Below are 27,389 nucleotides of genomic sequence, written 5' to 3' on the forward strand. Positions count from 1 at the left end.
GATTATGGGTACCACCCTGCTGGTAATCTCTACTAGCTCAGGCCCTGCCAAGGCCTTTTCTCCAACTTCTTCCCAGCAAACAGGTGATCTGCACTTCCTCCCATACAAAGCTTCATATGGAGCCATCCCGATGCTAGCATGATGGCTGTTATTGTAGGCAAACTCCACCAAAGGTAGATGCTGCCTCCAAGAACCGCCAAAGTCCAGCACACACATCCTGAGCATATCCTCTATAGTCTGGATGGTCCTTTCTGATTGTCCGTCCGTCTATGGATGGAAAGCAGTGCTAAAATCTAACCTGGTACCCATGGCGTTCTGCAGACTCCGCCAAAATCTGGAGGTGAACTGGGGCCCTCTATCTGACACTATCGAAACAGGAACCCCATGCAGTCTGACGATCTCATCAACATACACCTGCGCCAACTTGTCCACAGAATAGCCACTCCTGACAGGGATGAAGTGAGCAGATTTGGTGAGTCTGTCCACAATCACCCATATGGAGTCCAATCTGTTGGATGCCGCCGGTAACCCCACTACGAAGTCCATAGCTATATTTTCCCATTTCCACTCTGGAATAGGTAGCGGGTTAAGCATTCCAGCCGGCTTCTGATGTTCCAGCTTCACCCTCTGACATACTTCGCAGGCTGACACAAACTGTGCCACTTCTTTCTTCATAGCTGGCCACCAATAAACCTTCTTCAGATCTTGATACATCTTGGTGGCCCCGGGGTGAATGTTGTATCTTGCATTATGAGCCTCTCTCATAATGTCTCCTTTTAGCCCTATGTCATCTGGTACACATAATATGCTCCCATAGCGAAGGATCCCTTTGCTGTCGAATTTGAACTCACTATCTTTGCCTGACTGAACAGTCCTGGCAATCTTTACTAATTTCGGGTCCTCATGCTGTTTCTGAGCCACCTGCTCCAGAAACACGGGTGCCACTCTCATCTGGGCTACCAAAGCACCTGTACCAGACAACTCCATCTGTAGACCTTCCTCAATGAGCTTGTAAAACTCCTTCACCACTGGCCTCCTCTCTGCCGATATGTGGGATAAACTGCCGAGTGATTTCCGGCTTAAGGCGTCTGCCACAACATTCGCCTTACCCGGATGGTACTGAATCTTGCAATCATAGTCACTCAGCAGCTCCACCCATCTTCTCTGTCTCAGGTTCAAATCTCTTTGACTCAGGATGTACTGTAGGCTCTTATGATCCGTGAAGATCTCACATTTAACCCCATAGAGGTAGTGCCTCCACATCTTAAGTGCAAAGATTACTGCTGCCATCTCCAGGTCATGTGTGGGGTAATTCAACTCATGCTTCTTCAGCTGCCTAGAAGCATAAGCAATCACCCTCTCATTCTGCATTAGTACACAACCCAGTCCCACACGGGACGCATCACAAAAGACTGTAAAGTCTTCATCACCAGATGGCAGAGCTAACACTGGTGCTGAAGTCAACCTCTTCTTAAGCTCTTCAAAACTCTCTTCGCACTGGTCAGTCCACACAAACTTCTTATTCTTCCTGGTTAGTCTGGTCAGAGGAGCTGCAATCTTTGAGAAGTCCTGGACGAACCTCCTGTAGTAACCTGCCAAACCCAAGAAACTTCTAATCTCTGTCACTGAAGTGGGTCTAGGCCAGTTAGCCACAGCTTCTATCTTCTTGGGGTCCACCTCTATTCCATTCTCTGACATTACATGTCCCAAGAATGAGATGCTCCTCAGCCAGAACTCACACTTAGAGAACTTGGCATACAAGCCATGTTCCCTCAAGGTCTGCAGAACCAACCTCAGATGATGGGCATGCTCCTCTGCATTCCTAGAATACACTAAGATATCATCTATGAAGATGATAACAAAGTGATCCAGGTATTGGCTAAACACCCTGTTCATGAGATCCATGAATGCTGCAGGGGCGTTGGTTAACCCGAACGGCATTACAAGGAACTCAAAATGCCTATATCTGGTCCTGAAAGCTGTTTTTGGCACATCTTCCTCTCTTATCCTCAGCTGATGGTACCCAGATCTCAGATCTATTTTGGAGAAACAACCCGCTCCGGCTAGCTGGTCGAATAGATCGTCGATCCTTGGCAGAGGGTACCTATTCTTGGTAGTGACTTTGTTCAACTGCCTGTAGTCGATACAAAGTCTAAGGGATCCATCCTTCTTCCTCACAAACAAGACCGGAGCACCCCAAGGTGAGGTACTCTATCGGATGAAGCCCTTCTCTACTAGCTCTTGCAACTATTCTTTCAATTCCTTCAACTCGGCTGGGGCCATCCTGTAGGGAGGGATAGAGATCGGTCTAGTTCCAAGCATCAACTCTATCTCGAACTCTATCTCCCTAGCAGGTAGTAAACCTAGAAGCTCATCTGGAAAAACATCCTGAAACTCTCTGACAACTGGCACTGAGGCTGGCTCCCTGACCTGACTATCTAGCTCTCTCACATGAGCCATACCCCTGACATCCCTTCCTAAGCAACCTACTAGCCTGAAGAGCTGATATCAGACCTCTAGGTGTACCCCTCTTGTCTCCTCTAAAGACGACCTCTGACCCGTTCTGATCTCTGAACCTGACTACCTTGTCTCTGCAGTCCAAGGTAGCACCATGGGTAGATAGCCAATCCATCCCTAGAATGACGTCAAAGTCTGTCAAATCTAGAACCACAAGGTCGGCGGAGAGGCTTCTTCCCTCAACAAAAACTGGACTGTACTGGCAGACTGACTCTGCCACTGACGGGTCACACTTGGGTCCACTGACCCATAGGGGACACTCTAACCCAGAGACTATCAGACCCAACCTCTCGACGGCTCTCGGAGGAATAAATGAATGAGATGCACCCGGGTCCATTAATGCATACACATCAGAACACCCAATGACGAGATTACCTGACACCACTGTGTTGGATGTGTTAGCCTCCTGCTGAGTCATGGTGAAGATCCTGGCTGGAGCTGATGGACCTTCACCTCGGGAACCAGAAGAAGAGGCTGCCCCTCTCCCTCTACCTCTGCCACTGCCCTGAGTTGTGGCTGGAGCTGCTGGCTGTGCCACACTACCAGAAGCTGTCTGCTGGGGCTGGCCCATAAAAGGTGCTCTAGGACACTCCCGAGCCATGTGTCCCTCCTGTCCACATCTGAAACATGTATTAGTCCCAGCTCGACACACTCCCTTGTGCGGTCTTCCACATCTCTGGCATTCTGTACCATCTGAGCCTGAGCTCGAGCCATCGCCAAATCCCAGACCGGATTTCAACTTATTCCAAAACTTATTCTTCTTCGGCTTCTTGGTGGTGTTATCCCACCTCTTCTTACCTGAGCTTTGAGAAGAGAGACCTGGCCCTCCTCTGCCTGGGGTCTTAACCCCTAAAGACTGGGTCACTGACTGCTTCACTGACCCCTCAACTATAGCACTTGCCTCCATCCTTCGAGCCATATCCACCACAGTGTGGAAACTTTCCCTCTCAACTGACTGAATCAATGAGGAGTACCTAGAATGCAGCTTCATAACATATCTCTTGGCTTTCTTCGTATCTGAATCTAGAGCTTGCCCTGAAAAAGGCAATAGCTCCAAGAATTTATCCGTGAACTCCTCTACACTCATGTGCTCTGTCTGCCTCAGTTGCTCAAACTCAATCATCTTCAGTTCTTTGGAACTGTCTGGAAAAGCCCATCCAGCGAACTCATTCGCAAATTCCTCCCATGTCATGCCGTCTAGTCTCGGATCCACATAACACTTGAACCATTCCCGTGCCTTTTTGCACTTTAAGGTGAACCCTGCCATCTGAATGGCTCTACTATCATATGCCCCTAGTTCATCAGTTATTGTCTTCACTACTCTCAGGTACTCAAAGGGATCATCCCCTGACTTGTATTTGGGAGCATCCAGCTTAAGGTAATCTGTCATCTTTACTTTGCTCCCACCAGCTGAGCTAGGTCTAGGAGGTTGAGTAACTGGGACTGCTGGTTCTGTAGGTGGTGGAGGTGGGGGTGCAGCATTCCCCGAGGTGGGGTTTGCCGGGTTAGGATAGAAGGGTGAGGGTGGATAAGCTGGGTACAGTGTGTAAGGTGGATAGAAAGGTGGATAAGGCATGTAGGTAGGGTAGGGGTTAAAGCTGGAATAATCCGATGTGCCTCCCATCGGATACCCTGAACCCTGTGGGAAGGGTGGATAATGGGGTGGAAAACCATACCCCGAGGCCTGAGCGCCTCCTTGTGACTCCCCTGTCCCTTCTTTCACCATGCTGACATCCAGATTCCCATCCCTCCTCTGATCCTCTTCCATAACCTCCCTCACATCTGAAGAACTTCCTCCTCTATCAGTCCCCCTTCTGCTAGCATCAAAAGACCTTCTAGGGTCCCTTGACACTCTTTCTCTGTTTGCTCTACAAGACATTGCCCTAGGCAATGTAGGAGGATGGGCGCTCGTGCCCTCATCCTCAGGTGGTACTCCAGTCAATCTCGCAGATCGACGGGTTCCTCTCATCCTGTTTTCTGAAAAACAGTACACATCACACAACATTAGCATCATATGGTTCATGTGGAAACACATGAACCCGCATCACATATACATCATTCATATCATAGCACCAATGCACATGTATATAATCATGGCATTTCACATCATCATACAAGACAGGACTCAACATCCTATCCTAGTGGACATGATCTTCCTATTGTGCTTGACCTTCTAGAACATCTATGAGCCCGACACTCTAGGTCAGATCCTATGAACCTAGGGCTTTGATACCATTTTGTAACGACCCGAAAATCGGACCGCTACCGGCGCTAGGATCCAGGTCGGCTTAAGGCCGCTGGGACCCGTAGCAAGCCTGACATGCAACCTGTAAACCTATTTAATCCCATACATGATCAACAACATACATAAAAATTTAAAACTTTTCTTTCATTCATATGCCAAACTCAACCTGTGCATGCACTGGACATAATCATAAACATAAACATGACCCCTCAGTGGGATCTCCTCAATGCCCCAATGGGCAAAACATCATATGTTGAGTTGGTCTACAAAAAACATCATAAAAAGATTTAGGATCATGCATTAAAAGGGATACCTTACACATAGGTCAAGCACAACCTCTAATCCTCAATATCATTACATTATATAACTACTCATAACTTTACATCATTTTACAAATCATCATGTCCACATTCTATCTATTACAAACACATGACTTCATTACTCTTGTAAACCTCCTGGTCTACCCTGTACCTGCAAACCTGGGGAAATTGGGAGAGGGGTGAGCTACTAGAGCCCAGTGAGCAGAATAATAAAACATTTAAAACATATGATAACATGGAATGCATCACATCACAGCTAATCACATCAAGGATGAACTTGTCACCAATAGCCTTCTACATAGTCCAACTGTGCCAGAACGTAGAATGGGTCCTGGTCTTTCCCTTACATAGCATAACATAACATAGTCCAACTGTGCCAGAACGTAGAATGGGTCCTGGTCTTTCTCTTACATAGTGCCAGCGAACGTAGAATGGGTCCCACTGGTCTTACATTCCGTACCGTACGTATCACATCGTCATATCATAGGTCGAGGGCTATGGATCATCCAACATTCATCCACATCAACATTAACATGTGCAATGCAACATATTCGTGGATTCTAATGCAAACAACCTAAAACATCATATGGCATTCATGATGTATGAACATGCTCAAAACTGTATAATTGATTTACTTAAAAACATAAAGGTTTATTCCACTCACCTCTTGATAGCTCTGACCAGACACTGGAGCAGCTGACTCACTGCTGGGGTCCTCGGTTCCTCGGGTCCGAACCTACACAGGTGGACTCAAATGAGGGACCAAACATACATGAACATAACTCTAAACTACTCCCCAAAAACCCCCTAAAACATCATGAAACAATCATAGAAAAACATGCAAAAGAGGGCTGGACAGGGCACTTTCGGCGGCAGGTTCGGCTGCCGAAAGTCCCTCCAGAGCCGAAAGTCAGGCAGGTTCGGCGGCACCTTCGGCGGCCGAAACTCCCAGACAGAGGCGAAACTCATGCATGTTCGGCGGCACTTTCGGCGGCCGAAACTCCCAGACAGAGACGAAAGTCTCCTTTCGGGGGCAAGCTTCAGCAGCCGAAGGCTGCCTCCACAAGCATGTTCGGCGGCTGAAAGTTCTTTCGGCTGCCGAACCTGGTTTCTCCCTTAGTGGCAGAAACTCAGCTCTTCTATGCACATTTGCCTCCAAAATTATCCAATCATGCATAAACCTATTCTACAACATTCCCAATCATACACAAACAAGCATACAAGTTCCTAGGGGCATCAAACCACCAAAAACCCCAACTACAACACAACAAGCAACTCACATTGTCCATAACACATATAAAACCCATAAACCTAACCATGAGCTAAACATGCATTCTACCCCATAGATCTACTCAAAACTTACTTAAAACATGCAATGAGCTTAAGATCGGCTCTTACCTCGTGGAGATCGAGAGAGAGACGACCTAAACTCGGAGATGGGAGGGGTTGAGTTCCCTTGAACCTCAAAGCTCCAAAACTTGCTCAAAGCTTGAAAATCTTCAAAAAAAAGTAAAAACTCATGAAAATCGTGAAAGATTTGAAGGAAAGGACTCAAGATCGGTAAGGGGTGGCGGAGAGCTCACCTTGGCCGAAAATGGGGAAAAAGCTCGCCCGTTTTCGGCTAAGGGACCCTTTTATAGTGGCTGGCCAGGCCACGTTCGGGGGCCGAACATGCCTCCGCATGCATGCCATGTTTGGCGGCCGAACCTGGACTTCCCTCACTTATGCCTTCGGGGGCCTAAGGCACACCCGAAATGCATGCATGTTCGGCGGCCGAACTTGAGGTTCGGCGGCCGAACCTGGGTTTTCCTCCAAGGTTGATTTCATGCAAAACTCATTTCCTTTCCTGTTTAAAACCATAAAACACATTAAAACATTTTATGAAAACATGTTTCTACCCTACTAGAGGCTTTCGACATCCGAGATTCCACCGGACGGTAGGAATTCCGATACTGGAGTCTAGCCGGGTATTACAATATGTGTATGCCATGCTATGTGCTAGTTGAGGAACATTCGGGGACGAATGTTCTTAAGGGAGGGAGAATGTAATACCCGGCTAGACTCCGGTATCGGAATTCCTACCGTCCGGTGGAATCTCGGATGTCGGAGACCTCTAGAAGGGTAAAACCATGTTTTCATAAAATGTTTTAATGTATTTGATGCTTTTAAGTAAAAAGGAAAATGAGTTTTGTATGAAAATAACCTTGGAGGAAAACCCAGGTTCGGCCGCCGAACATGCAGGCATTTCGGGTGTGCCTTAGGCCCCCGAAGGCATAAGTGAGGGAAGTCCAGGTTCGGCCGCCGAACCTCAAGTTCGGCCACTGAACATGGTATGCATTCGGAGGCACGTTCGGCCCCCGAACGTGGCCTGGCCAGCCACTATAAAAGGGTCCCTTAGCCGAAATGGGCGAGCTTTTCTCCCCATTGTCGGCCAAGGTGAGTTCTCCGCCGTCCCTCACCAATCTTGAGTCCTTTCCTTCAAATCTTTCACGATTTTCACAAGTTTTCATCTTGTTTTGAAGATTTTCAAGTTTTGAGCAAGTTTTGAGCTTGGAGACCCAAGGAAGTTGAAAATCTCCCATCTCCAAGATTAGGTCGTCTCTCTCTCTCGATCTTCAAGAGGTAAGAGCCGATCTTAAGCTCATTGCATGTTTTAAGTAAGTTTTATGAAGATCTATGGGGTAGAATGCATGTTTAGCTTATAGTTAGGTTTATGAGTTTATGTTGTGTTTTTGAACAATGTGGCTTGCCAATGCATGTTTGATGTGTTGTAGATGGGGCTTAGGATAGTTTGAAGCCCCTAGGAGCTGGTATGCTTGTGTATGTGTGTTGTAGAATAGGTTTGTGCATGTTTGGGAAGTTTTGGAGGCGTATATGCATAGAAGAACTGAGTTTCTGCCACTAAGGGAGAAACCAGGTTCGGCAGCCGAAGGAACTTTCGGCCGCCGAACATGCTTGTGGAAGCAGCCTTCGGCTATGCTTGTGTATGTGTTTTGTAGAATAGGTTTGTGCATGTTTGGGAAGTTTTGGAGGCGTATATGCATAGAAGAACTGAGTTTCTGCCACTAAGGGAGAAACCAGGTTCGGCAGCCGAAGGAACTTTCGGCCGCCGAACATGCTTGTGGAAGCAGCCTTCGGCTGCCGAAGCTTGCCCCCGAAAGGAGACTTTCGTCTCTGTCTGGGAGTTTCGGCCGCCGAACATGCATGAGTTTCGCCTCTGTCTGGGAGTTTCGGCCGCCGAACTTGCTTGACTTTCGGCTCTGGAGGGACTTTCGGTCGCCGAACCTACCGCCGAAAGTGCCCTGTCCAGCCCTCTTTTGCATGTTTTTCTATGATTATTTCATGATGTTCTAGGGGGTTTTTGGGGGATGTTTTTAGAGTTATGTTCTAGTTGTTTGGTCCCTCATTTGAGTCCACCTGTGTAGGTTCGGACCCGAGGAACCGAGGACCCCAGCAGTGAGTTCAGCTGCTTCTGAGTCAGTAGAGCTTCAACCAGAGGTGAGTGGAATAACTCTTATGCTTTTAAATAAATAAACCAGTTTTAGCATGATTCACGCATCATGAATGCCATGAGATATAATAGGGTGCTTGCATTAGAACTCACGAATATGTTGCATTGCATAATATGTTGATGATGCGGATGAATGTTGAATGATCCTTTAGTCCTCATATGTTATGATATGATGATGATACGGTACGAAAGACCAGTGAGGCCCATTCTACGCCCCTGGCACCATGTAAGAGAAAGACCAGTGAGGCCCATTCTACGCCCCTGGCACAGTTGGAATGTTATGTTATGCTATGTTACGATTATGTAAGAGAAAGACCAGTGAGGCCCATTCTACGCCCCTGGCACAGTTGGACCATGTAGAGGACTATTGGTGACAAATTCATCCTTGATGTGATTAGCTGTGATGTGATGCATTTCATGTTATCATATGTTCCAAATGTTTTATTATTCTGCTCACTGGGCTCTCGTAGCTCACCCCTCTCCCTTAACCCCCAGTCTTGTAGGTACAGGGTAGACCAGGAGGTCAGTAAGAGTAATGAAGTCTTATGTATGTAATAGCTAGAATGTGGACATGACAAATTGTATAATGATGTAGAGTTGTGAATAGTTATGTAATGTAATGACATTGAGGATTAGAGATTGTGCTTGACCCTATGTGTATGGTATCCCTTTTAATACATGATCTTAGATGTTTTGTAATGCTTATGTAAACCAACTCAACACATGTTATGCCACCCATTGGGGGCATTGATGAGGTCCCACAGAGGGGCCAATGTTTATGATTATGTTTATGTTCAGTGCATGCACAGGTTGAGTTGGTGTATGAGAGAATGAATGAAAGAAAAGTTTTAATTTTTATGTATGTTGTTGATCATGTATGGGATTAATCAGGTTCACAGGATGCATGTTAGGCTTGCTACGGGTCCCGGCGGCCTTAAGCCGACCTGGATCCTAGCGCCGGTAGCGGTCCGATTTTCGGATCGTTACAAAGCCCATAATAACAAAGCTGAATGTTCACAAAAGCCTTTCTTGATCTTCACTTTAGGCTTCCCTTTATGTAGTTTTAGCCCATAGGTTTGATTAGGCTCCCTAAGCCTATGATTGCAAGTGTTGCACCAAATCTACCCCATATGAGTTGAAGCACGCCCCAAATTTATATGGATCATATGAATATGATTTTGAACTCCTTTTAGATCCATTTGAATGACATAAGTTTGCTCCACACTATTGTTAGAAATTTACCCTATTGGATCCGTATCACTTAGGGGTTTCTTGGGGTTGTTTTAAGTGTTGTAAATGTTATGTTTGGTCCCTCATTTAAGTCCATCTGTGTAGGATCAGACTTGGGAGACTGAAGAGGCTTGCAGTGAGATAACTGCTTCAGTATTAGGCGTGCGTCAGCCAAAGGTGAGTAGAACTAAACGGAATCATTATTTAAAGAAATCAAACTTTTTAAGCATGCTCATGCATTACGAATGCCATGCATATTGTAATTAGGTTGTTTTGCATTAGAGTTCACGAATATAATACATTGCATAATTTATTGTTATTGTAGATGGATGTTGGATGACCCACTAGCCCTCGAGTATGTTATGATATGTTAAAATGGATACGAAAGTCCAAGTCGAGGTCCATTCTACGCCTCTGGCAATATGTAAGAGAAAGTCCAGGTCGAGACCCATTCTACGCCTCGGCACTATGGATATGTTATGTTATGTTATGTTATGTTTAAGAGGAAGTCCTGAGGAGCACCCATCGTGGGTCGGACACTATTGGAATCTATAGAGAGTTACTGGTGACAAGTCCATCTTGATGTAAATTGTTTGTGTTGTGATGCATTCATATGATGATATGTTTTATTGAACTGTTTTTTATGTTCTGCTCACTAGACTTTTGTAGCTTATCCCCTTTCCCCTAACCCCAGGTTTGCAGGATCAGAGTTAGTTCGAAAAGTCGGCTGAGTTGCTGGTATAGCCTGTTGTAATAGTATAGCTATGGACATATATTAATTTATGAATTAGAATTGTGTTTTGCCCAGATTCTTCCTTGTAATCCCTGCTTCATGATCCTTTTATGTAAAAGTTTTTAAGTATAAGTTATGTTTGAATTGAGCTTGAGGCATGTTATATTGACCATATAGGAGCATTTGATGAGGGCTTTAGTATGGGTTTTTTGTTTTTCAGTTATGATGCATGCACAGGTCGAGTCTTGATTCATGTAATGATTATGTTTTTGTTGTTCATGTGATCATATATGGGATTATATCAGATGTAACAGGATATATAATAGGCTTGCTACAGGTTTCGGTGATCTTAAGTCTATTTGAACCCTAGCGCCGATAGTGATCCGATTCCCAGGTCATTACAATAAGGTTTCACAAGCCAATAAGGAAGCTCATAAGCAGTATACATTGATAAGCCTCACAATAGCCATAAGAATAAGGAATAAGTGAACATGGCATTCATGAATAGGCTACTTCTTTTATTAATAAATTATAATTGATATAATCGATTAATAACCCATACATCACTTTTACGTAAAAGGAAATTCTTCAAGGAGTTGTGAGACAACAACTTATAGTGCCTGCTGACTAAATACTACAGTTGCCCATTAGTAGTCAACTAGTAGGCTTAGGAACAAAATGGGGTGTGGTAGGAGGAGATATCAGTATGTCTAAAATGATATACTCCCTAAAATTAATAAATAAAAATAATTTACAAATAACCATTGTGATCCTCAACTTTCTACCACTTAGTACTAAAAATTCTCCTTATGATTTTTGAAAAATTATAATTTGGTCTCTAAAATTTTAGACTCTTGAACCTCGCAACCGAGGTTCTCTTGCATGCACCATTTGCATTTAACTTCCACTATCTTGGTGCTAATATATTTTAAGAAATAGGAACCACAACCCTTGTCTTATTGCAAGAAGCTTCCGGATAAAATTTCAAATAAGATTCTCATGCCTCGGTATTAGAGGACACTTGCACTTTAATATAAGCAAGACAAGCATTTAGAGAAATTTAGTTTCTATGGAATATAAAATCACCTTACCACTTCCATAACCATCGTAAGATAATCTACAAGACAAATATAGAAGACGAATCAGAGTTAAAAGATATAGTGAGATCACTTCCACACTTTAACTAGTCTTCTATAGGCATGTTAAAAAAAATCATTAAAATAGTATCTTAGACCACATTCCATATATGTTGGGCAAAAATGGCAATCTCTGAGGACATGAAATATAGATTATATACCAATACTACATATAGAACAATCATTATTCCACATATAACCTATGTTGCACTTTTCTACATTCGTCATAAGTTTGCTATGTAAAACAAACTTTATATATTGTGGGATTTTAAGCTTTCACTAATGATGCCAGCCAACCCTTACATTACAAACATTCAAGGACAAAGTTAGCTCATAAGCAAACTTGATCCAAAAAGACCTAGTTACAGTACCTTGCTAATTATAATGGTCAAGTTAACTTGTATCAACATATAAGAAAAAACTTCTAATTTAAGATAAATCCTTTCGAGAAGAAAGGGAGATATAAGCTTCCATTTTCATAAACCACCATTCCACATAGGAGCAATTGAATAAGAACATAATTCCAGAAGAACAATTAGGGCGGCTCAAAACATGGATGAAATCAACTTTCCATCTATAATTTCTTGCAAATTTTAACTTAAAGTTTTTCTTGAGATACCATTAATGCTTATAAGACTTGAGGTATTTCTTCAAATTTTAGCTTATTTCTTATGTAATTCATTGTAAATTGAAAACCATACTTCAAATAATAAATAGCCTTATTTAGTTGGTCTTTTAACATTTATTGTAGTTAAGAATTTTAAGTTCAATCATATTTATTTCTGACTAATCCATTTTGCAATTAAATATTCTGAAATAAAATCAATCAAATTGTACAATCAATACATTTGAGCGGCCTGGCAATTTTGATCAATAGTGATATGGCAACATCTTAGATGCGGGATTTACAAGTTTCCAAATGTGGCAATCTTTTTTTTTTATTTTTTTTTATTTTTTTTATAATGTTGTTCAATTTTTATTATTTTAAAATTCAAAAATCATGTATATTTTAAATAATGTTGTGGTGAGTTAGTTATTATTATTATTATTTAATATAATTTATTATGTAATAATTTTTAAAATACAATTAATGAATTATTTTAATTTGTGATGAATTATTTTAATTATAAAATTAGATTCTATTTATTTATAAAAAATAACTTATATTTAAAAAATATTTATTTATAAAAAATATTTTTCAACAAAATAACTTATTTTTTATTATTTAATTGTAATGAAAATAAAATATTTAACAAATATATATATATATATAGTGATGTTAATGACATTTTCATAATGACGAAAATGATTTTTTTTTAAGAAAAAAATTTTTATTTACTAATTTTTATAAATATTTTAAATATCAGAAAATATAAAAATATTTTTTTAAAATAAATTTTTCATAAAAACAATTGGAGTCTACTTTTCTAAATATTTTAAATAATTTTTCTAAATATTCTAAATATCAGATAAAATGAAAAATATTTTTTTAAAATAAAAGGAGCCAATTTTATTATAAAAAAAATTATTGGTTGACAAAGCAAAAAAATTAAAATTAAAAGCTAACGAGTTAAATTTTAAACTCAATTGACAAACTAATAAATATTGTACATCGGGTTAGATTAGTTTGAGCTACAACAAAAAAATTATCTTATCTTAAATCAATCATATCAATTTAGATATAAATTTTGTCCAAACTGAGGTCTGTGCACCCCTACATCAAAGAAACAGGTAGAAGCCAAAACATCCATCCAAAAACCAGCAGTAACACCATTGCAAACTTCACTATAAACCTTTCTCACTTGTTGAAATTACAATAATTATGAGTTTTTATGTTACGGTTATGTTTTTTCTTGAATATCAACATAATATTTATGTAATTTACTAGCAAATATATTTTTTAATCAAATAATTAATAATTCTTTTAAATTTTAAATTTGATTTTCTTTTAATAAACATATAATTATTTGGAATTTAAATTGTATTTAATATAATTACAAATAGTAAAAATATTATTTTTAATATAAAAATAAATAGTTAAATTATTTTATTAAAATAAAATCATCATAATTGGCGGAATGAGTCGTTATGAATGATACGCTCGCACTCGCTTACCGAAGTGCCCCGAGAATTGGCGAGAAAGCCAGAAGTGATAGTCGTGTGCACAACACTACATCACGTTTCAGATATTAACACGTGTACATTTCTCCATCTGGTACCATTTGATTGGCCGTCATTGCTCATTCATGCCACGTAGCACACTCCACGTGTAAAGCTCCCAAATATTCCACAAATTTCATCAGGGCTCTGGCTTTAAACGTTCTCTCTACGTTTCTCGTCAACCATTTGCACTTGAGGTCTTCATCTTTGCCTCTTCAAATCTCTCTCGCCATTGATTTCGTCCACTCTGGAAGTTTGGCTAATGCACTGTTTGCTTTCCTGCAAAATAGCAGTGGAACCGGAAAAGAAAAAGAAATATTCTAGCTGATTATCTATGCGTTCAACAAGCTGAAAACTGAATAGGTAGCTTTTTTCACTTCCGCTGAGCAACACAGGCAGATTTCGTTTTTCTTGCAATTTCTAGCCAAACAGAGCATACATTCACCATTTACGCTTTTTTCTTCCTTTGCCGCTTGCAGAGAAGGATTGTTCTCTTAAGATACGGAGATAGAGGATGAATTCGACTCTTTTCAAATTAGGGTTATTCCTGTCCTTAGTTTTGTTAAATTTAATCCCTTCTCAATCAGCTGTGTCGAGCGTAGATCTAGGTTCAGAATGGATGAAAGTAGCTGTTGTCAATCTAAAACCGGGGCAAAGCCCAATTTCGATTGCGATCAATGAGATGTCGAAGCGAAAATCCCCAGCTTTGGTTGCATTTCAATCTGGAACCCGCCTCCTCGGTGAAGAAGCCGCTGGAATCACTGCCCGTTACCCTGACAAAGTCTATTCCCAACTTCGTGATATGATTGGGAAACCCTACAAGCACGTCAAGGCATTTCTAGATTCAATGTATTTGCCATTTGATGTTGTGGAAGATTCTAGAGGCGCTGTGGGTATAAAAATTGATGATAATGTGACTGTTTATTCGGTCGAGGAGCTGGTGGCCATGATTTTGAGTTATGCAGCGAATCTGGCGGAGTTTCATGCGAAGGTGACGGTGAAGGATGCGGTAATCAGCGTGCCACCGTATTTTGGGCAGGCAGAGAGGAGGGGGTTGATTCAAGCTGCGCAGTTGGCTGGGATTAACGTGCTTTCTCTAATAAATGAGCATTCAGGTGCAGCTTTGCAGTATGGGATTGACAAGGATTTTTCTAATGGTTCTAGGTATGTTATATTCTATGATATGGGGTCAAGTAGTACTTACGCTGCGCTGGTGTATTACTCGGCTTATAGTGCAAAAGAGTTTGGGAAGGCTGTGTCCGTTAACCAATTCCAGGTACATTTCTATTCAGAATATCTCGAATGCCATAAGGTGTGTTTGTTTGTTCGTGTGTGTGTATGCGCGCCTGTGTGCCTTTTCTTTTTCTTTTTTTCTAAAAAAAACAGTAGAATGAATTGCGTTGTATAGCAGCTATCTAGTATTGTTATCTAGAAGGTCTAACCATTTTATCAATGTTATTGAGTGGATCAAGTCAAGGGGGAAAAAGCATATATGGTTTTCACATTCATCATTCTTGCATATGGTTTAGCGGTCCTTGAGGAAGGCTTGGGGGTCATGGACCCCCTTAGATCTGTCCCTAGAGGGGAGTTTTACCCTTACAGTAATCTTAGAGGAGTTACAATTTGTGGTTGTTCTTCTTTGTTTAAAATTTCACTCTTTCATAATCTGATTAAATGCATGCGCAGTTAATGTTCTTGGGCAATCTCATTCAACTTCATTGCAGTGTTTTTTTCCCCTCAATTAATTATTCTCTTTCTATAAGCAATTTATGTGGGACTATGCTTATCTATATTCCTACTGTATTAATTTTTCTCACTGCATCAAAAATAGCTTCACTACTTCATTACTTCCACATATTTTCTGCATGGTTTTTGAAGCTGTTTGTTAGCGGGTGTTGTTTCAGTCTGATAGCTTTCCTGTATGCTTAATCTGTAGGTTAAGGATGTCAGATGGGACCCAGAACTTGGAGGGCAAAAAATGGAAGCGCGGTTGTTGGAGTTCTTTGCAAATGAATTTAATAAACAAGTTGGGAATGGTGTTGATGTGAGAAGTTCTCCCAAGGCAATGGCTAAATTGAAGAAACAGGTTAAACGCACGAAAGAAATCTTGAGTGCCAACACAATGGCTCCGATATCTGTTGAATCTCTCTATGATGATAGGGACTTCAGGTATGTTGATGCATCAGCAGATGTACTTTACTGTGCATCCCAGTAACATTCACGTTAATATTTAACAACTCTGATGAACACCTCTATAGCACTTGAGCATTACGTGCTTCTTTAAAATTTTATTCTTAACCTTGCTTATTTTTCTGCCTACAAAGTTTTTTTTGTTAGTAGATCTTTGTTCTTCAAATGAGTGAAGCAATTTTATTACTACTTTTACTTTACTATAACTATTTTAACTGTTGGATAATGAATTTTATTAATAAGAAGTGAATAGCCGAACAAGGCCATTTGAAAGATTGGGTGCTTCTTTTAGAAATGATGATATCAGTGAGGTTTGGAGATATGTTCATCCGATATCCTGATGTAATATGAAACTTTTAATTTTGCCGAATACAAGTCTTCCTTTTACTTAATTTACATATTGAGGATTCTTAGACGTCATCTATATTGTCCTTTAGTTTTTTTTCTGAAAGGAATAAAATGTATTGACATTACACTCCTTAAATATTTGGTGGGAGGATCTCTTTTCTTGTCAATTTAAGATTGTGCGTACTCGCTTCACCAAATAATTTTCATGACAATGCTTTTTTTTATGCTTATGGGTACAATAACACATGAACCTAATACTTCTTTTTTTTTTTTTTTTTTTTTAATTTATTTTTTATCTTATGAAATGTAGCGTGAAACAACCAAACACATGGAGTTTTCTAATTCTTTCTTTCTTTCTTTCTTCTTCTTATTGAGATATATTTTCTAAACCTTATATGTGGGTCATGATAAGATTCTTGGTTCTGATATAGAAACATTTAGAACTTACTGTTAACTTGAGGATTCTTTCATAACTTCTCCTAGTGGACTGTCCGTTTCCTGTTTGGTGGAAGAGGAAGGGGGCGGAAGCAGGGAATGAGGTGGTTTTGGGGCAATTACTATTATCTTCTGCTTCTGGTAGTGTTAGATATTTATTTTAATGCAACTAAAATCTTTACCTTCATGTATTTATGTATTTATTTCAGGAGTAGTATAACACGGGATAAGTTTGAAGAGCTGTGTGAAGATTTGTGGGATCGATCTCTTACACCTCTCAAAGAAGTGCTTAATCATTCAGGGCTGAAGGTGGATGAAATATATGCAGTGGAGCTTATAGGAGGGGCTACCAGAGTGCCAAAGTTGCAGGTTGGTACTACCTTTATCTGTTTGAAGAACATGCCTGGAAGAAATATTGCTCATGCTTTTCATTACATAACTTCTATAACAAACTTCCTCCATGCATTGTTTTGTTTTATTTTCTTTTTTTCCAGATGTATTATTGTGAGTTTTTTAATTGATTTTTCAATAATTTAGTACAGTTATTTGTAGACTAGTTTTAAAATCATTATCATTACACTGTTATAATTCCAAAACTGCACAGTGGAAGAACTCAAAACCAGTATGTATTCTTTCCGATATATAATGTTTTTCAAAAAGAAAAGAAAAGCTTGTTGAAATGGTGTTGATAACTCTGTTATGGACTTCAAGGAAATATTTTTCACTTTCTCTTACATTTGGTGTACACAGAAAAACTAGTCAATGGAAAATATATTCTTAATCAAAGATTAGGAAAATTAAGCCATTTTTAAGAAAAAATGACCTTTTCTTTTCAAAATATGTCATCAATTTTTTGACTGTGAAAATCTTATTAACAATATTATACATAAATTTATTATTTTTTTAAACACTATCAAATAATAGAAATAAGTTATTTTGTTGGAAAATATTTTCTTCCATGGAAAATATTTTCTATGTATAAGTTATTTTCCTCAAATAAATGGAGGATTTTGCTAGTTTTTAGTAGTGATCTCTGCAATCATGATATTGTTGAAAATTTCATCACTAGCCCTTTGAAGTTGATTTATGATTAATTTGTTCTACAACAAGCCTGCATATGTTGGAACTCTTCAATGTTTTTGTGTATTTTATTGTTTCAACTAAAAGTTGCTGCTTAGGATAAATCATTGTTCTTCAAACCAAATGATCATCTCATCTAAACTTTCAGGCAAACTTTCTTGGTATTCTTCTTGATTAATATTTGTAATTATCTGGCAATAACCTCATAGTATCTAAGATTCCCTGTGCAGTTTGAATGGTCCTTTCCATAATTCGTGCTCAACTTTTGTTCTCCCAATAATTTCTGCCTTTATGCTATAATTTTTCCCCAAAAAATAAATCCAAGATAATTGCATGCGTGGCGTAAAATTGCAAAACTGAAGATTGCTGTTTTTCAGCACAATGTCAGCTTAAAGATTTGTGGGCATAAGACGTATGGGTTGTTGACATAAAGATGCAACGCTACATGCACTGTGCATAATCGGAATAAATTCTCTTGGTGTTCATGTAATAATTAGTGCTGGTGTGAATTTTGTTATTACAAAAAGTATTTGAGCTCTTTATTGACTTCCATCAGTTCATGAAGGCAACATGTAAAGAGTTTTGATTTTTCTTAATTACAGGCGAAGATCCAGGAATTTCTTGGAAGGAATGAGCTGGACAAACATTTGGATGCTGATGAGGCTATAGTCCTTGGTTCAGCACTACATGCTGCTAATCTAAGTGATGGGATCAAATTGAATCGTAAGCTAGGAATGGTTGACGGCTCTTCCTATGGATTTGTGGTTGAGTTGGATGGGCCTGATCTTATGAAAGATGAGAACACTAGGCAGTTACTCGTGCCAAGGATGAAAAAGGTCCCCAGTAAGGTAATAGCATTTTAATATGATTCTTTTTTGTTTAAACATATTAATAAAATCTGTTGTGCTTAAAGTCAGATTGTGAATCTGTTCTCTTAGATGGTTTATAAGAAGGAGAAGAAAAGCGTTTTGTTATTTCAGTCTTGTGTTAATTAGATCTGTGTTTACAGATGTTCAGATCCATTATTCATAACAAAGATTTTGAAGTTTTGCTTGGTTATGAGACGGAAGGCTTTTTACCGCCTGGCGTTGTCTCTCCCATTTTTGCTCAGTATGCTGTGTCTGGTTTGACAGATTCTAGTGAGAAGTAAGTATAGAAATGCTTTTAATCATATATGGATATCTACTATGCTTCAATGCTTCCAAGTCATTGTAAAACATTTTCCACCCAAAAACTTCTGGGCGCTATAAATTTCCAATGCTTCAATCTTATGTAAATATAATTTTTTGGCTCCTGTGCTATCTAGATATTCAGCTCGAAATTTGTCCTCCCCCATCAAGGCAAATCTGCACTTTTCTTTGAGTAGAAGTGGAATTCTTTCTCTTGATCGAGCAGATGCTGTTATTGAAATATCAGAATGGGTGGAAGTTCCAAAAAAGAATCTGACTGTAGAAAATACAACTGCTACCTCTCCCAACATATCAGTTGAATCTGGGGCTAAAAATGTTAAAGATGAAAGCACTGAAAACTTGCATTCTAATGGTGGGATTGGCAATGTTTCAAACTCTAATATTGAAGAGCCAAGTGCTGTTGAGCTGGGTACAGAAAAAAAGCTGAAAAAGAGGACATTTAGGGTTCCACTGAAGGTGAGAATATGCTCGACACCATTAAGACTTTCACTGGATGGTGGTCTTCAAAGTTTCCTGATATTGAGTATCGTGCTTTGCATCATTCTCCTTCCTCATGTTTATTACTATCTTTTATTATTTGTAGATCGTTGAAAAGACAGCAGGGCCTGGAATGCCTCTATCAGAAGAATCCCTAGCTGAATCCAGTAGAAAATTAGAAGCACTGGACAAAAAGGATGCTGAGCGAAGGAGAACTGCTGAGCTGAAAAATAACTTGGAAGGATATATATATTCTACTAAAGAAAAGGTTTAAATTTCTGACATAGTTTGACTTTAATATATTAATATTGAAAGTATTTGCATTTTTTGTTGGCTCCTTTTTTATTATCTTGAATTTAATTGGTCTTTTCTCCACATTTACCTGAGAAGGTTTTGCTCTTTATATCATGCATGCACTTATAAGCTTGTGTAAAACAGCTTGAAATATTGATCTTGACATGCTTTTATATGTAAAAGGTTTTATCTGCTATTATCTTTTCTATATGAATGGTTAGCTTTGTGTTTTCTTCCATTTTTCTTATTGATAACTTTGTTGGTTTTACCAGCTTGAAACCTCTGAGGAGTTTGAGAAAATATCTTCCGACGAAGAACGCAAATCTTTCATTGAAAAGCTTGATGAGGTAAGCCTTCCGATTCTTCTTCTTCTTTCTCTTTCTTCTGGGTCGTCTTCTTGTCCTTAAATTATTTTCTCTCTCTCTCTTCTCCCCCGCCTTCCCAATTTAATGCTTGAGAATTTTAGAGGTTCTGTCGTCTGTCTGTTTGCATATTCTGACATGATCATCCTGTCATTCTTCAGGTCCAAGAATGGCTATATACTGATGGTGAAGATGCTACTGCTACCGAGTTTCAGGATCGTCTAGATTCATTAAAAGCTATTGGTGACCCTATATTTTTAAGGTATGACATAATTTGAGTTATAATGGGGACTAAGCTTCTGCTAAGATGAGCATGTGTTCTTCTTTCCTACAGCAATTCACAATTCTCAAAGTTGGATATTCAAATTAATTTGTCCAAGCTGATGAGTGTTTTGGTGCAGGTATAAGGAGCTTACTGCAAGGCCAGCAGCGACTGAGGTCGCTCTCAAGTACCTGGGTGAGCTGCGACAGGTAATTAAAAAATAGTTCAATTGAAACAAAATCTTGCAAGGTCCATATGCTAAAAATCATTCTGTCTAGCACTTGGATTGTGAGCTAGTAAACAAATTATGCTGGGTAAAATAAATGACTGCAAGAATAATGCTATTCAAGGAACCATTTGGATAGTTGTGTGATGACTGAAAACTTAAGGGGGTGAGAGAAGAAGAATCTAACTTTAGCTTGCTGTGCCTGGGAATTACAAAAGTAAAGCAAACTCTCATAGAAACTATAAGAAAGGCATAACTAGCTTAGAATAAGCTACTTATCTGCCTCCCCTTCTCTTAGCTGTAACATTGCGTATTTGAAAGCAATTCTGTTCAGTTGTGCTTGTGTTTCAAGTGAGAAGAATAAAATGCCAACATAATGTCATTCAAATACCCCAACGTCTCAAATCTTCAACTGCCAAAATGGAACATATATGTTCATATCTTTTTGGCAGAAATTGATGGATGCAATAAGAATCAAGAAAAACAAAGTTGAAAGCACTTGAGATTCAAAGAAGTATAGTCTAGATTTTATATAGAAATTGAGCATATTGGGAAATTATTGAATTATTTCTAGTCTCTATATGTGTAAGCATGTTATCTCTCTAGTCTGTAAGCTTCTTTCTTGATTTGCTTTTAATTCCTTATTCATCTAGTGAAAATTGTTCTTTTTTTTTTTTACTTATGCTGCCAAATCCTTAGAGGATTAGAACTGCTTTTGGGATTTCAATGTCTTAAGGGTGTAGGTTACCTCATGCTGAAAAATGTTTCATTTTTCAGTCAATATGAATATCCTGCAATTGTTTCTTTTGGATTGTGATAGAATTCAAACAGTTTTAGTGTGAATGCTAAATCTTTTATGTTACTGCTCAAAGTCAAAGATCTCTGTAATTTGATTTCCATCATCCTGAATAATAGTTGAAATTTCTTGCTGTAATATAATTAGTTGCCTCTGAATCTTCAATTTGGTGATTTTCCTGCAACTTATGTTTGATAAGATGTATTTTGTTATTGGTTTTACAAGTCCATTGATTGCACCTTTATCATCCATTTCACAACCTTTTATTAATAACATTTGTACCATTTGATGGTGACTGCTATCTGGCTGTGGTTTCAGATTGTACAGAACTGGGAGACAAAAAAACCATGGCTTCCAAAGAGCAGAATTGATGAGGTGCTTTTTCACATTTAATGTCCTCCCTCTTCATGATCTTTTCCTTTAGTTTTGTAAGATTGGAATGATGTCGATGATGTTTACATGTCAAACACCCTTGTTTACATCTCAAAGTTTTTATTATTTGCTTTCTCTAGGTTCTAAGTGATGCTGACAAGTTAAAAAGTTGGCTGGATGAGAAAGAGGCTGAACAGAAGAAGTAAGTTGTTTCTGTCACTGCTGTATTTGCATTAGATTTAACCCATGGAAATGTTATACACTGTTATAATGTTGAATATACATTTTTGTTGAAGTCTCATGAAACACATCCCACGCATGAACTGTTTCTTTGCATAGCTGTATAAGTCATGTGCTTCTTTGTGTAGGAAAAAAAATTGAGAAAGAAAAATCATGTGCTTAGGTTATTGTCGAGGTATCAAAATATGTGCCCATGCATAGATTTTATTTAGTTAGACCCTTTTCATTTTTTAAGTTTAGTCTTTTATGGCTGATAGGCTGTATTTAATGTGTTTAAGTTGATTTCTTTGGTCCTATAATGATTCCTAGCCTTGGTGATACCATGAATGTTTTAGAAATGAAAATAACTCAAATTCACAATTTAATACATAGATATGTGTGTGCGTGTGCGTGTGCATATGTATGTATGTGTGTATGTATATGCTTATGAAGAAGAAATTATTATTTTCTGGTTAAAATCCAAATTATTAGGCACAAATTTTACAAAAACAATATTTTAATTAAAGAAAGTGAAATTTATAAATTAAAAAATAAAGAAATTCATTTAGAACCTTTTAATTAAATATTTAAACAAAAATGATAAATAATGGCTAATGGCCAATAGCCAAATAAGAAAATAAAAATAAAACCCAGTAAACACTTGGTGTTTTTCAGAATGAGACAACTCCTATACGTTTAGTCCCAAGTTTGTAAGTGAGAACTTGTTTCCTAATGAGAATGTTTATTTAGTGTGGAAAGATGAGAAAGTGAGGGAAAGGATATAACATAAGAGTAGCAAAAAAAAGCTCCAAACTTTATCAATCTAAGCAATTGTACTCTAAACTTTTTTAACAATTATGTCCAAACTATGGCAATCTAATTAATTGTACCCTGCCATTGTTAACTATTTTTCATTTACCCTGTTAGTTGTAGGATAGAAACGTTGAAATAAAGTATAGAGTTTAATTATAATAGTATAAGGTTTGAAGTTTTTTGGTTATCCCCTCACAATTGTAAAAATTCATTATAATTTTTTCTACTCAGTATTATTTTCAATCCTCTTACAAGAAAAATAACTTCATTATCTTGTTTATGAGTAAATTACTTTTTTGTCCCCAAGTTATTTGAGAATTAACATGTCCCTTGATTTTTAAAACACAATGATTTACTCCTTGTGTTATGAATGGTCAAACTGAAGGTCATTCCATCAAATTTCTGTTAATTGTTTGAGAAAGAATTAAGATACTCTTAAACATAATTCTTTTTTGTTCTTCATATATACTAAAATTAACACATACGGGCTCCAATTTTTCAAAACCATAGTTTAACCCTTGTATTTTGATTTTACCAAACTGAGAAAACAAAAACTGTTTTCTAATATAGACATGGGAACTTTCAATTTGATTGAGTCAAAATACAAAAATTAAACCATTGATTTCTAAAAAAATAGAGGGATATATGAGTTAATTTTGATTTAACTCAAGGACAACATAGCAATTTATGCTCTTTTTATTCCTTTCATCCAAATAAAAGCAAGAGAATAATAAAGGGAAAATATTCTTTATATTTCTCTATTTATTTTTCTTAGAAATTATATACTTTTGAAAAGTTATGTTAATAACTTTTTAATTCTATATTTTTATTTCTTTTCTTTCCAAAATAAAAAAAAGATTCATATTCCTTTTTATATTATTCAGCTTCAAGAGACTTTTCTTACTATATTTTTCAGGCATGGGATGATGAAAAATGTAAACCATATGAAAAACAAGTGCTCGCCCTTGCACTAAAGGGGCCATGAATTTAAAATAATTGAAAGATGTTTATTTTAATTCAAATGTGATTTTACTTTTGAAAAAATAGGTTTTGATATTTTTAATGTCTTGAAAATATTTATTAGTAAAATAAAATGTTTTTAATATGTCAAAGTTAAGATTTCATTATTTAAGGAAAAAAAGGAAAATAAATGGATTGATGTATATTTTCCCTTTACTATTTTATTGACTTTTGTTTGGACAAGGAAAATAAAAGAAATAAAAATATAGTATTTTCTTGCAAAAAAAAAATAAAAACAAAAGAGTAAAAAGGTCTTGATGGATCTACAATTTTAGGAAAAATGCTAGAAAAATCTTAAACTTTACACTTTCTTTATGGTTACGCCTAATTTTTTTTTTTTTAAATGTAAAAAATACTATCATATCCTTCTGTCAATAGGGTGATTATTGGCCCATACTAATGACATGGTATAATGATTTCAATGGCCATAGCATAATTGAAAAAAAAAAAGTTTGGAGTACCATTGCTAAAATTAGTAAATTTGGGGTGGGGTGGGGGTTGGCGTGAGTGGGCTTCCCTAACATAAATGTGAGGAAATGAGAGAAAAGATAAAAGAAAGAGCCATATAAATGTTGCAACTTGAATTCATTATTGGCAGCCCGGTTCAAAGGAAAATGTTTGTTGAGAAGGAAAAGATGAGGAAGCAGGAAAAGACGGAGTGTTTTTTCGTACATAAAAGTTGCTACTTGCACCAGCCGTGTAGCTGTTACAAGAGGAATCTCTTTAGACTACTAGCAAACTGATGACATGAATGACATGATCCGTTGACAAATTTAACTTGTTGACTAGTTCTCTCATCAATCCTTTTCTATAACAAAACTCATCATACAATTAGTTGGGAGAATTGTTTTCTCAACTGGCCATATCAATTTCCAAATACTAACATCAGCTTCCCTTGTAGTCTGCTGATTCTTCAATCTTTTCCACCTCGAATAACTCCTGTCAATTTAAGCACTGATTTCCAGTTTTCAACTCAAATAGGTCTCTAAACCTTATTCACAATCAAGGAAATCTTGTATGCATCTTAATGTGAAAGTCTGGGGAAGTTCGAAGGGCTCTTTGTCAACTGCTTTTCCAGTCCAGCATATTTGTGCTGTTCACAAACCATGGGGTTATTGAACTGAATTGAGGTGCTTCTCCATATACTCATCATCAATGCCTCCTTCTGGCAGGCCGAAGGGATCTCAATTGCCTTCTGGTTTCAGACCACCATACGGTGTACTTGCAAGCTCCATATTTCTCACATAACTACACCATTCTACCTTGGATCTCTCCTCTTACTGTCATTTCTAATTAGATTGAATTTTCATTCTTGTATCAAAATTGGGAAGCAGATCCTAACCCTTATTAGGTTGGTAAGAGAGTAAAAGATTGTGGAAAGAAGAAAACTAGAGATAAATAAGTGATGTCTGCATGGGTTGCTTAATATGCTGTGCGTCCTGTTTGGTATAGTAAAGACAGTTTTCTTAAGCTGGCCATGAGCCTTCATTAAGAGAATATCTTTTCCATTTTTGTGCTTGGTACATATGTTAGTACATGGTTATGGAAAGACAGGACATAATAGGGGGTTGGACATTCTCAGCCCGTCTGGGAGGTTGTGTGGTGTAAGATAGTTGAAGGACTTGGATCCTGATGTTCTTATAAGAGAAAGAATTACAACATTGATTTTTCAAGTCAATAAATTCAGTGGGGGTATCATTTTCTTGTTGATGTCACTGGTTTGCGGGATTCTCTCACCGCACGTGTAGATAAATTTTCAAAATTGGAAGGGATCACGGGAGTGGATGAGTTTGTGGACTCATAGTAGAGTAGTACTATTTTAGTCAGACACGAGTTGGGGAGACATATTCTGATCTCCAATATCTTGAATGTGTATTGTTTTTAACTAGGGGAACTCTTATGTTTGCCTGGAGTCCTTTGTTGGGTCACAATGTGATGTCAATTCATGAATTTTGAGTTTAGTTTGTGGCATGATTTAAATGGTCTGGTGGTGCATCAATGGCGGCTGCATTTTATCTTGCTTCTCTTGTACCTATTGTGATTTTGATTTTGGTTTTATTCTTACTTTCTCATGCTTTGATTGAGCATGGCAAGTGGTCTACATAATTTTGAATGTTCAGTGAATTGTGTCCGTATTCTTGGTGCATTTTAAGACTTCATGATAGAGTTTGGTTACTTTTGGGTATAATAATGAGGTTCTGTTGATTATTTTCCAGCCTGGTGCTTGGACGTCTCAGTTCATGTAAATATGATTCCAATTGTTGGTTGTTTACAATGTAATTGACATTTTTCTTTTTCCACTTCATCTTTTCTTCAATAGGATGTCAGGATTTGACAAACCTGCATTCACATCAGAAGAAGTATACCTGAAGGTGTTTAATCTTCAAGATGAGGTATTCAATTATTAGTGCAATTCTCATTCTTGATAAGAATGAAAAGAGGATGTGTTCGCAAGTTCCAATTTATCTTGTTTTTTATTTTTTTGAAGGTTGCTGCTGTTAACAAAATTCCTAAGCCAAAGCCCAAGGTTGAAAAGCCTAAGGAGAATGAAACTAACACTGATGAGGAGAATTCGAACAACTCAAATTCTACATCTGAGAATCCTGCAAATGACAAACCAACAGCAGATTCAAGTGACAAATCAACAGATAAAGAAAAAGCCAACACAGAAGCTGAGGTTCATGACGAGTTGTGATTACAGCTCAATGAACATATAAAGATTAATGTGGATTAACTACTTTTTGAGTTAAAAATGTGAAGGAAAGACACAGGAGAACCATTTTTTCTGCATATTTAAATTGCAGAAGAATAGCATAGAGCCTCATAATTTATTATGGAGTCGATATGACTTTTCTCCCTCCTGTTAATTGCCTCACTTGCATGCCCACAAGACTGAAGAGGCAGTACATTTGCCTCTCTGGGAGTTTTGATAATCTTTTTTAAATAGGGGATTTTTGAATTGGGGAAAAGATTATATACGTTATCATTATCATCATCATATTATGTGCACATTCTATTTGAATCCTTTTTTGAATTTTAAATATTGCGTTTGGAGTTTGCCCAGATATGATCGCAAAAAATATAGGCTCAGGAATGATGTGGATAAAAAAATATTAATTAATAATTATATTTTATTTATTATAAATAAATAGTATTTGATGTTTCAACTGAAAATATAAGCGTGATTATATAAAAACATATTTTAATAAACACTATATTTTTTAATTAGAAATTTAAAAAATAAAATTTAAAATCTCTTAAATTTATTTATTGTATTAAAAGTCCATTAATTAATATATTATTAAATTTAATTAAAAATTTTAGTATATCGATGATTTTAAAATATAATTTAAAAGTTAATCATAATAATAATAATGAAGTCATCTTAATTTAAGAAAATGAAAGAATATGTTAAAAAAATTTAATTACAATAATATTTTATAGTTTCAAAAA

General features: G+C 37.7%; 1 protein-coding gene across 1 annotated transcript; it reads left to right on the plus strand.

The window, feature by feature from the left end:
• The first annotated feature begins 14,017 nt into the window (after positions 1–14,017).
• LOC110622577 (heat shock 70 kDa protein 17) lies at positions 14,018–26,934 on the plus strand. Its single transcript, XM_021767137.2, has 15 exons — positions 14,018–14,215; positions 14,332–15,128; positions 15,789–16,021; positions 17,035–17,194; positions 18,508–18,753; positions 18,915–19,051; positions 19,212–19,551; positions 19,679–19,840; positions 20,139–20,213; positions 20,390–20,490; positions 20,630–20,699; positions 21,831–21,887; positions 22,025–22,086; positions 26,257–26,329; positions 26,425–26,934. Exons 2-15 carry the CDS (start codon positions 14,367–14,369, stop codon positions 26,629–26,631), a joined length of 2,685 nt encoding a protein of 894 aa, XP_021622829.1. The 5' UTR covers positions 14,018–14,215; positions 14,332–14,366; the 3' UTR covers positions 26,632–26,934.
• The last annotated feature ends 455 nt before the right edge of the window (positions 26,935–27,389 follow it).

This window comes from Manihot esculenta, chromosome 9 (assembly GCF_001659605.2).
Source record: "Manihot esculenta cultivar AM560-2 chromosome 9, M.esculenta_v8, whole genome shotgun sequence".
In the NCBI taxonomy this organism is placed as follows: domain Eukaryota; kingdom Viridiplantae; phylum Streptophyta; class Magnoliopsida; order Malpighiales; family Euphorbiaceae; genus Manihot; species Manihot esculenta.

Coding starts and splice junctions, on each gene's coding strand:
- LOC110622577 (XM_021767137.2), top strand. CDS start 14,367: ATGAATTCGACTCTTTTCAAATTAGGGTTATTCCTGTCCTTAGTTTTG. Junction 20,491..20,629: donor GGTGACCCTATATTTTTAAG/GTATGACATAAT, acceptor GTTTTGGTGCAG/GTATAAGGAGCTTACTGCAA. Junction 20,700..21,830: donor ACCTGGGTGAGCTGCGACAG/GTAATTAAAAAA, acceptor CTGTGGTTTCAG/ATTGTACAGAACTGGGAGAC.